Genomic DNA, 13213 nt, shown 5'->3' with positions numbered 1-13213 from the left:
GGACAGCGGGCCGCTTCCCCACCGCGCAAACTCGGCGCTCGTCTGGGCCCGGCGTGGGAAGGAAGCGGGTCGGGGCTTCGCGGTTGAGGGGACCGGCGGTGGCTCTCCCTGCCGATGACGCAGCCGGTGTAAGCGCCTCCAGTTCCCTCAAGGGCAGAAGAACAGCGTCACGCCTCGCAACGTGGCGACTAATCCTGCCCTTTTCTCCAGGGGACACGCCGCTTTCGCAGCGGAGGGGCATTGCCATTGCACGGCGCTTGTTGTACTTGGAGCCCCCCAGCTCCGGGCGGTGTGCATGGTTCTCCCGCGTCCTCGTTTAACCCCCATAAGAACTACAACCACCACCACTACCACCTGCGATTAAAGCACCTTTGACTGTCCCCGCCGCAGTTCTCACGTTTTGCATGCGAAAGGTCTTGGTTTCACTCCTTCCCGTTTCCAGGTAGGGCATCGCTGCTGGAAGCGCTGGAGGGTGGCATCACGGGCTGAGCTTGGTGGCCCCCCATGGCCCGGCTTGGTGTAGAGCAGCTTCCGTATGGGGGAGATCGAGGGGCGCTGAGCCTGCAGAGAGAGAGAGGCTCCTTGTTCACGGGTTGCCAATGATTTTGGTCACAAGCCAAAGTCCAAATAATTCGATTAGTTTCTTCTGCCCCTCATGTCATTATTTATTGCGTTTATATCCCTCCCCCCAAAGTATCTCAAGGCGGCATACACAGTTCTACTCATTTAATCCCCACAACAACCCTCTAGGTAATTTTTTTTTAAAAAAAGTCCTTCCAGTAGCACCTTAGAGACTAACTAAGTTCTTCAGAAGTGTGCATGCACACGAAAGCTCATACCAATAACAAACAGTTGGTCTCTAAGGTGCTACTGGAAGGATATATATATATATATATTTTTACTACGGCAGACCAACACGGCTACCTACCTGTAACTAGAACCTCTAAGGTAAATTAGGCTGAGAGGCAATGACAGGCCTACAGACATGTACACTACAGGGCATCATATCTTTCTCATTATTTATTTCATTTATACCCTATCCCTCTTCTAGGGCAGCATATATGATATGCTCACAACAGCCACTGTCTCCTCACAACAGCCCTGTAAGTTAGGTGGCAGGGAGGGTGATGGGGCCAAGATCACCCAGTGAGCTTTGTGAATAAGCAGGGATTTGAACCTGGGTGTCCCTTCCTGGTCACATTACCTTATACAAGGCCAGCCCACGCCACACACCTTTAGGTAGTTTTGCCTCTGACCTACCAAGCATGGTCAGAGGCAGCAGCACAACACAGGAAAGCAGGCAGGACTGTGGACCCGAATTTAAGCTATAGTCAGAACCACACAACTTCCTTTTCTTGATGTGCCACCGCCATCAATGTTTGCAACATTAATGGGACTGGTCAAATAACAACCCTCCCAGCATTGCTTAGTGAAAAACGGGACATAGAAAACTGCCTTACAAGTCAGAGCCATTGGTCCATCTAGCTCAATATTTTTTGCACTGAGCATCTCTCCAGTGTTCCAAACAAGGGACTTTCTCAGCTTACCTGTAAATACCAATGGCTGAACTTGGGATCATTTGCAAACAGCTCTTGTCCCTCCCTCACATTAACATTCTGACTAGAAATCTCAAGAACGACTTACCTTGTGTATATGTGCTAATGAAAATATTAATTGATTCTATCCATTTCCTGCCTTTTTGTTTAAAAAGCTGATAATGTTAATATGGAGTGTAACTGATCAAGGATGTAATTTATCAAGACTGTCCCTGGAAAATATGAGAAGTTGGCATATATTGTTAATGGTGCTTAATACGACTCCCAGAAACCTCCTGGCCTGTACATTTTGATCTTAAGAACTGGATGAAATGAAGGTCAGCATCCTGTTCCCACAGTGGCCAGCCAAATGTCTTTGGAAAGGACATGAGTGCCACAATACTCCTTGCTCATGTTTCCCAGCAAGTGCTATTTAGAAATATGCAGCCGATGATACTGGAGGTAGAACACAGCCATCATGATTAGTGGCAATCGATAGTCTTATCTTGCATGAGTTTGTCTAAACCTGTTTGTAAAGTTGGTGGCCATTACTGTACTCATTTTGATGTAAGGCAAGGTGCATAGACATCTGTAGGCACAACCCCCATATGGCTCTTAGCTAGTTTGTTAATGCATCCAGATTGGATTTTTTAATGTAAATGTGTACATGTAAAACTGTTAGCCTCCCCTGATTATGTAACTTCAGAAGGGTCCAGCAAGATGGTTTTTCCTAAAACAACTACATTATACAAAAGGATGACATACTGAACTCTGATCAGGTTTACAGAGGTTTAGCTCCTAAAACATACTGGGGACAGGATCCATAGCCTCGACATTTTCGCTGTTGGGACAACGGATTTTACATTCTCTTTGACGCCTTTGCTTCTGTAGAGAGTTGGAAGGAGGAAAAATGACCTGTTTAACCTGTTCCTGCACCATCAATCCAAAGCAAAGTATGATGCTGTAGAAGGTTACAGTTGATTACCTGTGTATATCATTTCCCATTAAAAAATCCTGAAGCAAAATAACAAATACTGTAGTAACATACCAAAACTTAAAAATAACAATATTCCAAAAATAGATTAAAAATAGATATAAGTGTTAAATTTAGCAATATTTATGTACTACTTGGTCATAACAAAATTTCTTAAGAGGTTTACAAGTAATAACATTATCAATAAAATATGAAGTGCTTCCAAGCAAGGAATTCAGCTATAATGTGCTAAAATACATGTTGGTTGTGGTAGGGACAGATCATCTCCATCCAGCAGTTTGAAACTGAGTGTTATATTTTCTAGATAATGGATGATAGTGAAGATGACTGGCTGTCTCTCAAGCCCAAAGAGCCATTGCCATCCCAGTGCTGTGGTAGTGGCTGCAAACCTTGTGTCTATGACACGTATCAGGACGAGCTGGAGCAGTGGGAAAAGGCCAAGGCAAAAAAAGACAGAAGCCTCCTGACAAGGAAGAAACAGCAAGTAGAAATCTTAAAATTATGTTAATATTTCATCTGGGTCCTATCCCCCCCCCTTGTAAATAGATCCCATTGATTTCAGATTGATCTACTGTACGTTCAGGTATATCTGTTTAGGCTGCAACCCTAACCCCACACACCTGGGAGTAAGCCCCACTGAATTAAGTAGGCCTTATTTCTGAGGAGACATGGTTAAGACATGGTTACTTTGCAGTTACTTTCCAAAACAGTATTTTGTCCTTTTTAGATCTAATTAGAAGTTTAATATGAGTATGTTTCAAAAAGTTTATGTCTTTGACGTGTTTCTCTCTTGCCAGTCTCTTGAATGCAGAATTATTAGAAAAAGTGTTTTATAACACTCATCAAATTTCCCACTTTTTAATATTTGTAATTATAGTTTGCTACCATATTGTCTTCCCAATAAATCTTGCAAGTATTTTTGCTCCTATAAAAAGCAGTAAAATATGTAAGCTTAATTATCATTACATTTTAAATGCAAGAAAATATATAGTAATTCATGCAGGAGAATACATTCCTTTCTAGCATCTCTCATATTGATGAACATCACAACTTACTCATAATTCAGTTTTATCCCATTGTGCCATCTGGGCTTTCTCCAATTCTGTTAACGCACCTCAAGCACCCAACAACTGAGGGCAAGCACAAATCTCTTTAAAATATGATGTTGCTTATTGGAGTAATACCTGAGAAAGGATGCTAGGAACTGAGGTGCCGATCCCATTGAGACTAAGCCCCATTGAACGCAATGGGTCCTACTTCAGCCTAAAAACGCATAGGGTTGTGAAATGCATGCTGGGAAAATGAGAACAAGGAAATGAAGAAACAAAGAGAAATGCTTTTTTTTATTTGAAATGATAGATATTAGGGTTCAAGCCTGCTTGGAAGCCCTTTCCATTGGCCTGGAAGCCATTTTGATGTGCCAGGGCTAAGGCTGAGGCACATGCTCAGAGGTGCTTTTCTTTATTATTACTTGTTCCAAATCTGAAGTCTTGAGACTTCAATCAAATTCAGGGGCCACAGAATGAATGGCTCACGTGCCCTGAAAAAGATAAACGTGTCTTGGAACAAATTGGTAATGCAAAATTTGCTTCTAAAGATTGCCTGGAGGCCCGAATAAGCTATTCTCTTCACTGGATCTTTGTACTGTGAGAAGCTTTGCTCATGTAATTCTTGCAGACATGGAGCTGTTAAAAGCGCTGGAGTTTTGCAGAGGAAGAAAGACGGCAGCCCTAGTGGGAGGTCTAGAGAAAAATAAGAAATTGCTTTTGAGAGAGACTGCAAACTAAGGAGGAATGCCCATCCGTTCCTTGAGATAGGTAGAAAATTACCTCCTAGATGGCCTTCCATCATCTTTTGGGAGTGCTATTACTATTTCTGTGTGGACATACCTTTAGTTTCTCACCTTCGAAAATCATTATCAGCGTATTGTTATGGTCATAATTGTAAAAAAGACAAGCAGATTAAAATGGGGCTTCACAAATAATTACTTACTGAATTAACACTTTATTGAGACCAGATGTATTCAGTCTTTAAAATTTGTGTGTGTGGCAGGGTGTGTGTGTGTGTTTTGCAGTAACATGTTTCACCATGGCAGAATTCACTCACATTTTTTTAAGAAAAGAAAAGAGGGTGGCATTGCTTAACCTTGTAATTATTTATTGTTGCTTTTGCAGTGTAGTAATTCAGAACTAACTCCAGAAACGTTTACAGCTTTCATCATAAGCTCTGTGGATCAGCTGACAGAGGACACCTACCAGTATAAATTTGAATTGCCTGGAAATAGAAGCCTAGGGTTGAGTTTGGGACAACATATTGTGCTAAGGTACTGTACCAAGTCTCTAGTTAAACAGGCCTCAGTATGTGATTTAACTTGCTTTTTGTTGTTGTTGAGCTACAAAGATTTCATGCCAAGTAAATCATAATTTCTGTGCTCCCAGATTGGCTCTGTTGAAAGAACTTGTGAGCTCACTGAGCTTATTAACCTTGTTAATTTTATGGTATATGCCACCCTACACTTGCTTTTCCTTCCATTTTAGTTGTATTGGAGGCAGAAAAATTAAGTGTGGGTAAGAAAGCCAATTTGCAGAAACGGAAAAGGTGAAAAGCAAATGTGTATTGGAATGATCGTCACGTACCAACACATAGGGACAGTATATTAACTTTTCCCCCTGAGGAAGTTATGCCCATTGCAGTACAGAGCCACCTTTCATATTATTTATGTTATGAGTTACCTTTGTATCCCACCCTTCCTCTAAGATAGGCATGGCCAAACTCGGCTCCCCAGATGTTTTGGGACTACAATTCCCATCATCCCTGACCACTGGTCCTGGTAGCTAGGGATGATGGGAGTTGTAGTCCCAAAAACATTTGGAGGGCCAAGTTTGGCTATGCCTGCTCTAAGGTATGTGGGAACATTTTGCCCTCCCAGTAACTCTGTGAAATAAGTTAGAGTGACTGATCAAAGTTGCCCAAGTGAACCTTATAACTGAGTGATGGTGTAGTCTCTAGATTCTGTGGTCCAACACCAACACCCTGACCATAATATCTTTCTTTTTAAAAAATTGTTTATTTGGCTTTTCAGATTAAAATTATACAATCACGTATCCAACCTGCAACATAAAAACAAGATTCCAAAGAATCTCCTGGACTTCCCCCCTCCCTTTTGTTGGAGGACCATAATATCACACTGAGCATCTATCCAAAATGCCTGATTCCCACTGAAAACAGATTAATAAAGCTGCTGTTGGCAACTGTTCACTATATATCCTCCCCATCCCTGTAACAGCTAGATGCCTCACAAAACTTCATTAAGGATAAAAGAATTGACTATTCTGAGTTGAAAAGTTGTCTGTTGTTGATGTGCAATTGATTGGCAGTGGAAGCCAGGAGGTACATTGCTTCCCAAGTCTTTTTTGGACTTTTAAGTTGACTGTGATTCAGTTTCTATAAACTGGGTGAGGTTGCCAGCACCACGACAGGAGCATGGTTCATTCTGGGCTCCTTCCAACACATGTAGGAATACAAATGGATTAAGCCTAGGAGTAGTATCATTGACCTTTGTGCAACATTTGTGAGATAGGTCTGATTTTGCATGACTGTTTCAGTTATTCTTTCTGCACATTTAGTTGGGAGCATTCCCAAATTCAAAATTTTATGAGTGTGGGGTGTTGTTTGTTAATATTATTTCCATGTATTCACTATCTGTCCAAGACCATTTATAATCCCTCCCTTAGTATAGTTCTATAATTCCCTTACTTTGTGAGCAACATAGCTATATTGCACAAAATAGCTAGGCTGGCCATGTAGCTCATCTGGCCCCAGGAAAGGGAAAGATTGTTAAGGGAGGTGTGTGACACAGAAATCTGAGGTTATTTCAATGCCTTGAATCTCTGTGATTTCACTGCAAAATGGGAGGGAATGATCTATTGTCTGGCTTGGCAAAGGACAGCCCATGGGGAAGGAGGAAGGATACCTGCAGTGCTTTTCAGGCAGCAGCCTTTGCTGAGAGAGCAGTACTTTGCTGACAGGAATTGTAAGGGATTCAGATCAGGGTTCCCTTCCTCTATCTTTCTCTCTCTCTCTCTTTTTTTTTCCTTCCTCAGAGGACTAGTGAATGGTTTGGAGGTTCAGAGAGCCTATACTCCAATTACTCCTGTGAATGCTGAAGGGTACTTTGAAGTTTTAATAAAGGTAAATAGCGGCCTTTGTTCTATAGATTAACAGCTTGACGTAGGAATCATGTCATCTTCTAGGCCAGCTGAGTGCTTAGCTTTGTACTTTAATAACTAGAGGCCTGCAGTCAAAGATTTGGCTTGTTAGTCCTAATCAATATGTGGAATGCTGCCCCCCCTCCCCTCACTCTGAAGTAAAGACGGGGCTACTCATGCAGCGAGATGAGGTGGTAGACTGGGGTGACGGGATTCTGGGTAGTACCATTTCAGAAACTTCCTGCAAGTAAAAAAATGACATGTACTACATGTAGCACTGCCTTTTGAGGCACATTCAAGAGGGCTTTCCCTGTGGCAGCCTGCCACATATGGAACTCCCTGCCGCAAGAGATTAGGTTATCTTCCTCTCTGTTTGTGTTCTGCTGGCATTTTATGCCTATTTTTAGAGAAACAACCACACCACGAGGCTTTGGTTCTGCTGTTGCTTAATTTTGTTTATTTATTGTTAGCTCTGGCTCTCCGTGCCTCCCTGTTTCATGACGCTGTGTTTAGACCTAGTTGGTTTTGGTATTTGTTTTAATAACATGTTATTTTACTGTTGTTGTTATTTTTGTGGCTGTTTACACCTTGTTAACATCTTGGAGCAACTCCATTTCCAAAGGGGAAAGCAGAATGCAAGGGTCCCCGGTCCCCCCCCATAAATAAGTACAACTTTCCCTAATCCATAGTTTTCTACATGCAGTGAGCTTTCAACGCAAGGGAGAATCTTAAAATGCGTTCCCACCCTACCTCCCATCTGAATAGTTTCTGTCCATTTTACCCCGTCATTCTGCCGTATGTATAGACTGCACCCAAGTCAATCAAGTTGACAGCTCAACAGGCTTTACTTGTTCTTAGAGAAGGGCATCTACTTGGTGCATGTTGGGCTGCCGCATTTTGTCCTTGTGAAGGGTTTTGTGATGATGAGGTGGGGGAGTAAAAGGGTTGAGGATGGCTCATCTGTCTTTTTGGACAATATGGAGCCATCTATACAGGATCCATATTAGTAGTCATCTCTTACATTGCTATGGTATGTTACAGGCAGTGTAGCCAGAATGACCACAGCAGGAAACTGTAGTAAGTACAGAACCTGCCATTTCATGCTGTGATACAGCTGTAATGTTTTTAGGATCAGTGTCAATCACTGCATAAGGCAATTCTCCTGAGTAAATTCAATGATTTCTCTATGGGATTAAGAGATTTATTGATTGCAGCCTTTGAGTCCTTATGTTCAGAAGGAATGTTGGCAGAGCCTAACAAGGATCAGTGCAAACATAAATAATTATGAGCCTAGGAATATCAAAATCATGTCTATCTTTTTAATCTGTCTTTACACCTTCTCAGGGGAAGATAGATTTCACTGTAAATCTCAAACCTCAAGCACTAGATCTTCCAGGCAGGTCACAGGGACCCATCATTTTGCCCTCTGCTCACCCTCCAGGAATGTGTGCTTTTCAGGGTTTTATCATTGATTGCGTGATAGTTTGAGCATGAATTATACTCCTTTTGAGGTGTGTATAGCTTTTATAAGACACTTGTGGGTGGATCATTTCACCATTATTGTGGCAATTGGAGGGGGAAATGCTACATTTGAGCTGCATTAATAGGTTACCTTTATAGGCTGACTGTGAAATTTTATATATACTTGCTTATTACACACAAGTTTTGCATTTCAATAATAGTAGTAATGATTGTAATAACACCTTCCCTTTATATAGAACCTTTCATCCCAAAAGGAACCATAGTTATTCTCTGGCGGTAACAAAAGAGATGGAACACCCATCGTAAAGCACCCATTTGTATAACTTGGCTTTGTAGATTGTAGTGTATTTCTCACTATTCAGGCAATTTTTGGAAGTACTATATTATTATTATTACTATGCAATCCAAGTGCTGTTCAGACACCCCTGTGTCCCATGATTATGGCGCTGCATTTGTGATACTACAGTTAAGTGCAAGTGAGTGGCGATTTTCTGCGCTTAACCCTCCCTTTGAGTGATTCTATAATGTTATGGTGTTTTTTGGTGTAAAACCTGGCATAGAGGTTTTCTCTTCAGGAGTTTCTATTTACAAGAATTCATTACAAACCAGTTTGGTCATTTCCCCATTAGAACGAGGAAGGAACCTATTCGATTCTAAATACATTCTGTCTCCTGCAACCAATCTCTCGCCAAATGGGAAACGTAACTGAAGTCTTCTCTCTCTTCACACCTTGAATTTAACATCCTCTTCTGCCTTCTTCTCACTATGGCTAGAGGTATACCAGCAACTCCACCCTGCCACGGCTCCTAAAGTTTTAACAGCAGCCTGGCATGCAGACATTTATCAGCAGTGTCTCCTGAGATGAAGATACGTGATAAGAAAAGTTCCATCTGCTAAATGGCAATTGTAAAACCAGCAAAGACCACCTGTAGCAGCTTGAAGCGTAGCTGTCAACTTTTCCCTTTTCTTGTGAGGAATCCTATTCGGAATAAGGGAATTTCCCTTTAAAAAAGGGACACGTTGGCAGCTATGCCTTGAAGGCTAACGCATATATTGTGGCATAAGCTTTCATGGACTAGAGCCCACTGCAGTGGGTGAAGTTGACTTTAGTCCATGAAATCTTATGCCATAATAAATTCTTAAGTCTTTAAGGTGCTGCAACACACTGTGTTGCTTTTGCTGCAATAGACTCTCCCTCTGGGAATTTTTTTTCTATGCCAGAGGCATGGGAGCAGAGACTGTGTAAAGCTGGCCACCTTAAGCATAGCTATCTCTCTTCTTAGAATCATAGAATTGTAGAGCTGGAAGGGACAACAAGGGTCATCTAGTCCAACCCCCTTCAACGCAAGAATCTTTTGTCCAGTGTGGGGCTTGAACCCCTGACCCTGAGATTAAGAGTCTCATGCTCTACTGACTGAGCCAACTCTGTTCTTTCCTAGATGCAGATGCTTTTTACATTCATTATTGTAGATGCAGATGCTTTTTACATTCATTATTGTAGAGAAAGTATGGTGCTGTGATCAGATTTTTGTGTGATACGTTGTGTTAGCTTGAACTACTTTCACTCCAAACTGATAGATGAAGGAAGCATTAAAAAGGCAGAATATACAAGTCCTGGAACAAATGACCGAAGAAATTGTGCACTTGAATTTCACTACTCAGAAAGTTCCCTTCTCCCTATAAATGCACAGAGTTCCACAATGAATAAATGATTGCATGTGTTAGGTGCTATTTTGTGTATCTGTTAGTATCGGGTGCAAAGGCTATTTGCAGTCAGAGCAGGTTTTAAAATACCTGAGTGGTTTTATCCGCCACCCAGCTTAGTCAGCACAATCACAATACAAGCAATAGACAATCTTTATTTTGCATACACTTGAGCGAATTAACAAATAATAATGCTAGATTCGTAACTCATGTCCCAGATTAATTTAAATCTCTTTGTGCTAGACCTTTAATATATATTTTAAGAGATTTTAAAAATATTTTTTCTGTTCTAGTTTATGAAATTTTATTTGTAGAATATAAACGTGAGGTTTTCCTCTCAAAAATGTTTTTATTTGTTTGTTTGTTTTGTGTTTTCTTTACAAGTGCTATGAAGATGGACTCATGTCACAATATGTAAAATCCTGGAAAGAAGGAGATTCGGTTTGTTGGAGAGGACCATTTGGAGGTTTTCCTTATTCAGCCAATCAAGTAAAGCCATATATATACTTACACACACACAACCCCCCTCTCAACCCCTTCACTACATAGCAATCACAGGGGAGTTAACAGCATAATATCTAAAAATGTAATATAAAATAAAATGGACAATACAATACCAATGAGATACAATCACATGTAGGGCCACTATTACAAGTAGTCAAATACCAAATAGTTGGGTTCCTATTTTTGGTTTCAGGAAATGAGGGGAAAACCATTAGGGTTTAAGGATCAGGGTAGGGTTCTTCAGATTTTCACCACAGTGCTTCAGAGCTTTGACATGGATCTGTGTAGGATGCAATTTCTTTTAAAAAGAACAAGAGGAGAAAATATAGCAGATGATCAAGAATAGAAGTCGAGTCAGATTTAGATAAATTTTATTTTATATTTGATAATTAAGGCTGTAATCCTAAATAGGACGCACTCCCCATTGAACGAAATAGAATTCCATCCCAAGTCAACATACTTAGAATTGTCCTGTTAATATTGCAAACCACAAGAGACAGAAAAGATAAACGGTGAAGTCTGAGTCCTTTCTGAGCACTGTCCTCCTACCATGTTTGTTTCATTCCCTCTTGAAGCTTCCTTGTCATCTGAATTTCAATACTGACCATGATTTAGCATGACATGCACTTTCTGGAACAAGCTCATGTCTATTCAAAAAGTTCATTGGGACTTATTGCCAAGTAAAGCTTTCTCAGTTGATCACAGTGGACACGATTGCCAAAGGAGAAAAAATAATCCCCGAGTTATGCAGTGTTCACACTTTTTTTATAGGATGAAATGATGAATTGGCGTTGAAATTCAGTTTCTGTTGTAGTGTTTTTCCATTTCCAGTGACTCAGATGTATTTGGCATCTTCTGCTTCATTTTCAGTATGGAGAACTGCTCATGCTTGCTTCTGGTACTGGTCTAGCACCAATGCTTCCTATTCTTCAGTACATAACAGAGAATGAGGATGATGAAACATTTGTAACTTTAGTGGGCTGCTTCAGGAACTTTGAAAATATCTACATGAAGCCTCTTCTTCAAGAGCAATCTCGATTCTGGAACATAAGGGCATTTTATGTATTAAGCCAGGTAATATCCTAATAGGCAATTTTTCCTTCCCATGGGACAGTGTGACAACCTTCCCCTCGGTTGATGCATGAACCTTCATGCTATATGTATTGCAAGTGGTTCAGTCCTGCACTGAAAACCTTGTCATGTCTAGCCTTCCTAGCTGGGAAAAGGACCATAGCTAGGTAGTAAAGCCCATGTTTGTATGTAGAGCCTTTTGCAGCCCAAGAGCCGCACCCCCTCATATACAGTGTTCCAGGGGCCACATGCCAGGGCTGAGTGGATCCGGAAGCGAAAGCAGCCAGAACAATGGATGTGACTCTTATCTTTGTACAGAAGGCTACATCCCGGCCAGACAAAAGCCAGTGGTCTCTACATCCCACCTCTTCTCCTTCCATCCAGGAGAGAAAAACAGGATTAATATAGCTCAAGGCTAATTTAGTATTGGCCGTATGTTTCTGTGAGATGATTTTAAAGTGTCTTATACTTTTGCCTCTTCAGGAACATTCACTCAAAAATCTGCCTTGGAGCTTTCAAAAAAACACGCACCTTGGTCGAATAAACGAGGACGTGATTAAGAGTATGGTGAACACATGCAGAAGACAACCTTACATATTGATATGTGGCTCTGTGACATTTAGTGAAGAGATGGAGAGATCTTTGAAAGCCATTGGTCTTAAAGAAGATTCTTATTTTATATTTTAACGGACTTTAAACAAACAAGGTATCTTTGCTACGAATAATCTTAATCTGCCTTTGGTCAGATTGGATTTTTAAAAAATGTTTAGCTGTGCCAATCCATCCAAATGTATGCCTTCTGTGTCCTAAGAGTTGGCTAAACAATCCCATGAATGAGCAGATACCACAGCTAGTGATAAAAGCCTGGTTCCACTTGCAGCCAGTTATTCTTGACTGTTTCCAGAAAGTAATTATGGGGAAGCTATTGCTCAGCACCATGGGAATTGTCCTGTAGCATCCCACAGAGCTCCATCTTGTCCCCCATGGCATTTAACATCAGTTTGAAGCTGCTGAGAGCTGTCATCAGGAGACTTGGAGAGAGATGTTATCAGTATGCAGGTGATGCCCAGCTCTATCTTTGTTCCATCTGAATCAGGAGAGCACCTCAGGACTCACACTTAGAAGCAGTGATGGGCTGGATATGAACCAATACACTGAAGCTGAATCCCGATTGCCCCTCCCTAGGTGCCCTAGGCACAGTCCAGCAAGAGACTCGTCATATTTAAGCCCCATTGAGAGCAATAACATGGAATTTAGTCATGACTAAGTTTTGCTGAACTGTGGCCAGACTCCACTGCCCACCATTCAAGTCCAGAGGGCAGAATCTTCAGTGCAATAAGGAACCAAAAAAAGAGAGCTTCAACTTCACTTTATAACAAAAGGCCTAAATTTGATCTATTTCAGAGCTGGGAGGATATTGATCTGTAGACCGAGGAAACCGGAAACCTTAGCCTGATCTAATTAATACACATAATGGAAAATTGCATTGGGTTTCTGTTGTTAGTCATAGAAGCCTCTTTGAGGGGGAAATACCCCATGATGTTCTACTTTTCTCAGCACAGAACTGAAAAATGAATACATCTACAAAGCTTTGCTTCCAGCGTAGGGAGGGGTCATAGCTTGGTGGTAGCTACATGCTCTGCATACACAAGTTCCCATCACCAGTCTCTGGCATCTTCTCTTAAAAGGAGGAACAATGGTCTGCTTCAGTACCT

General features: G+C 41.3%; 1 protein-coding gene across 2 annotated transcripts in view; it reads left to right on the top strand.

The window, feature by feature from the left end:
- Positions 1 to 12982, top strand: part of CYB5RL (cytochrome b5 reductase like) — a 93494-nt gene extending 80512 nt beyond the window's left edge. The window contains exons 1-7 of one of the 2 annotated variants that reach the window (XM_079980784.1): positions 59 to 442; positions 2834 to 3013; positions 4704 to 4852; positions 6633 to 6720; positions 10308 to 10412; positions 11298 to 11501; positions 11982 to 12982. In XM_079980784.1, the coding sequence (XP_079836910.1) occupies positions 2837 to 3013; positions 4704 to 4852; positions 6633 to 6720; positions 10308 to 10412; positions 11298 to 11501; positions 11982 to 12185 (927 nt within the window). In that variant the 5' untranslated portion in view covers positions 59 to 442; positions 2834 to 2836 and the 3' untranslated portion in view covers positions 12186 to 12982. Of the gene's footprint in view, positions 1 to 58; positions 443 to 2833; positions 3014 to 4703; positions 4853 to 5385; positions 6721 to 10307; positions 10413 to 11297; positions 11502 to 11981 lie in introns of those variants that run through there. The other variant, XM_079980785.1, reaches the window with a different exon arrangement.
- The last annotated feature ends 231 nt before the right edge of the window (positions 12983 to 13213 follow it).

Source organism: Podarcis cretensis (assembly GCF_951804945.1).
Source record: "Podarcis cretensis genome assembly, chromosome: 6".
Classification (NCBI taxonomy): domain Eukaryota; kingdom Metazoa; phylum Chordata; class Lepidosauria; order Squamata; family Lacertidae; genus Podarcis; species Podarcis cretensis.
This window is presented reverse-complemented; position numbering and strand designations above follow the sequence as displayed.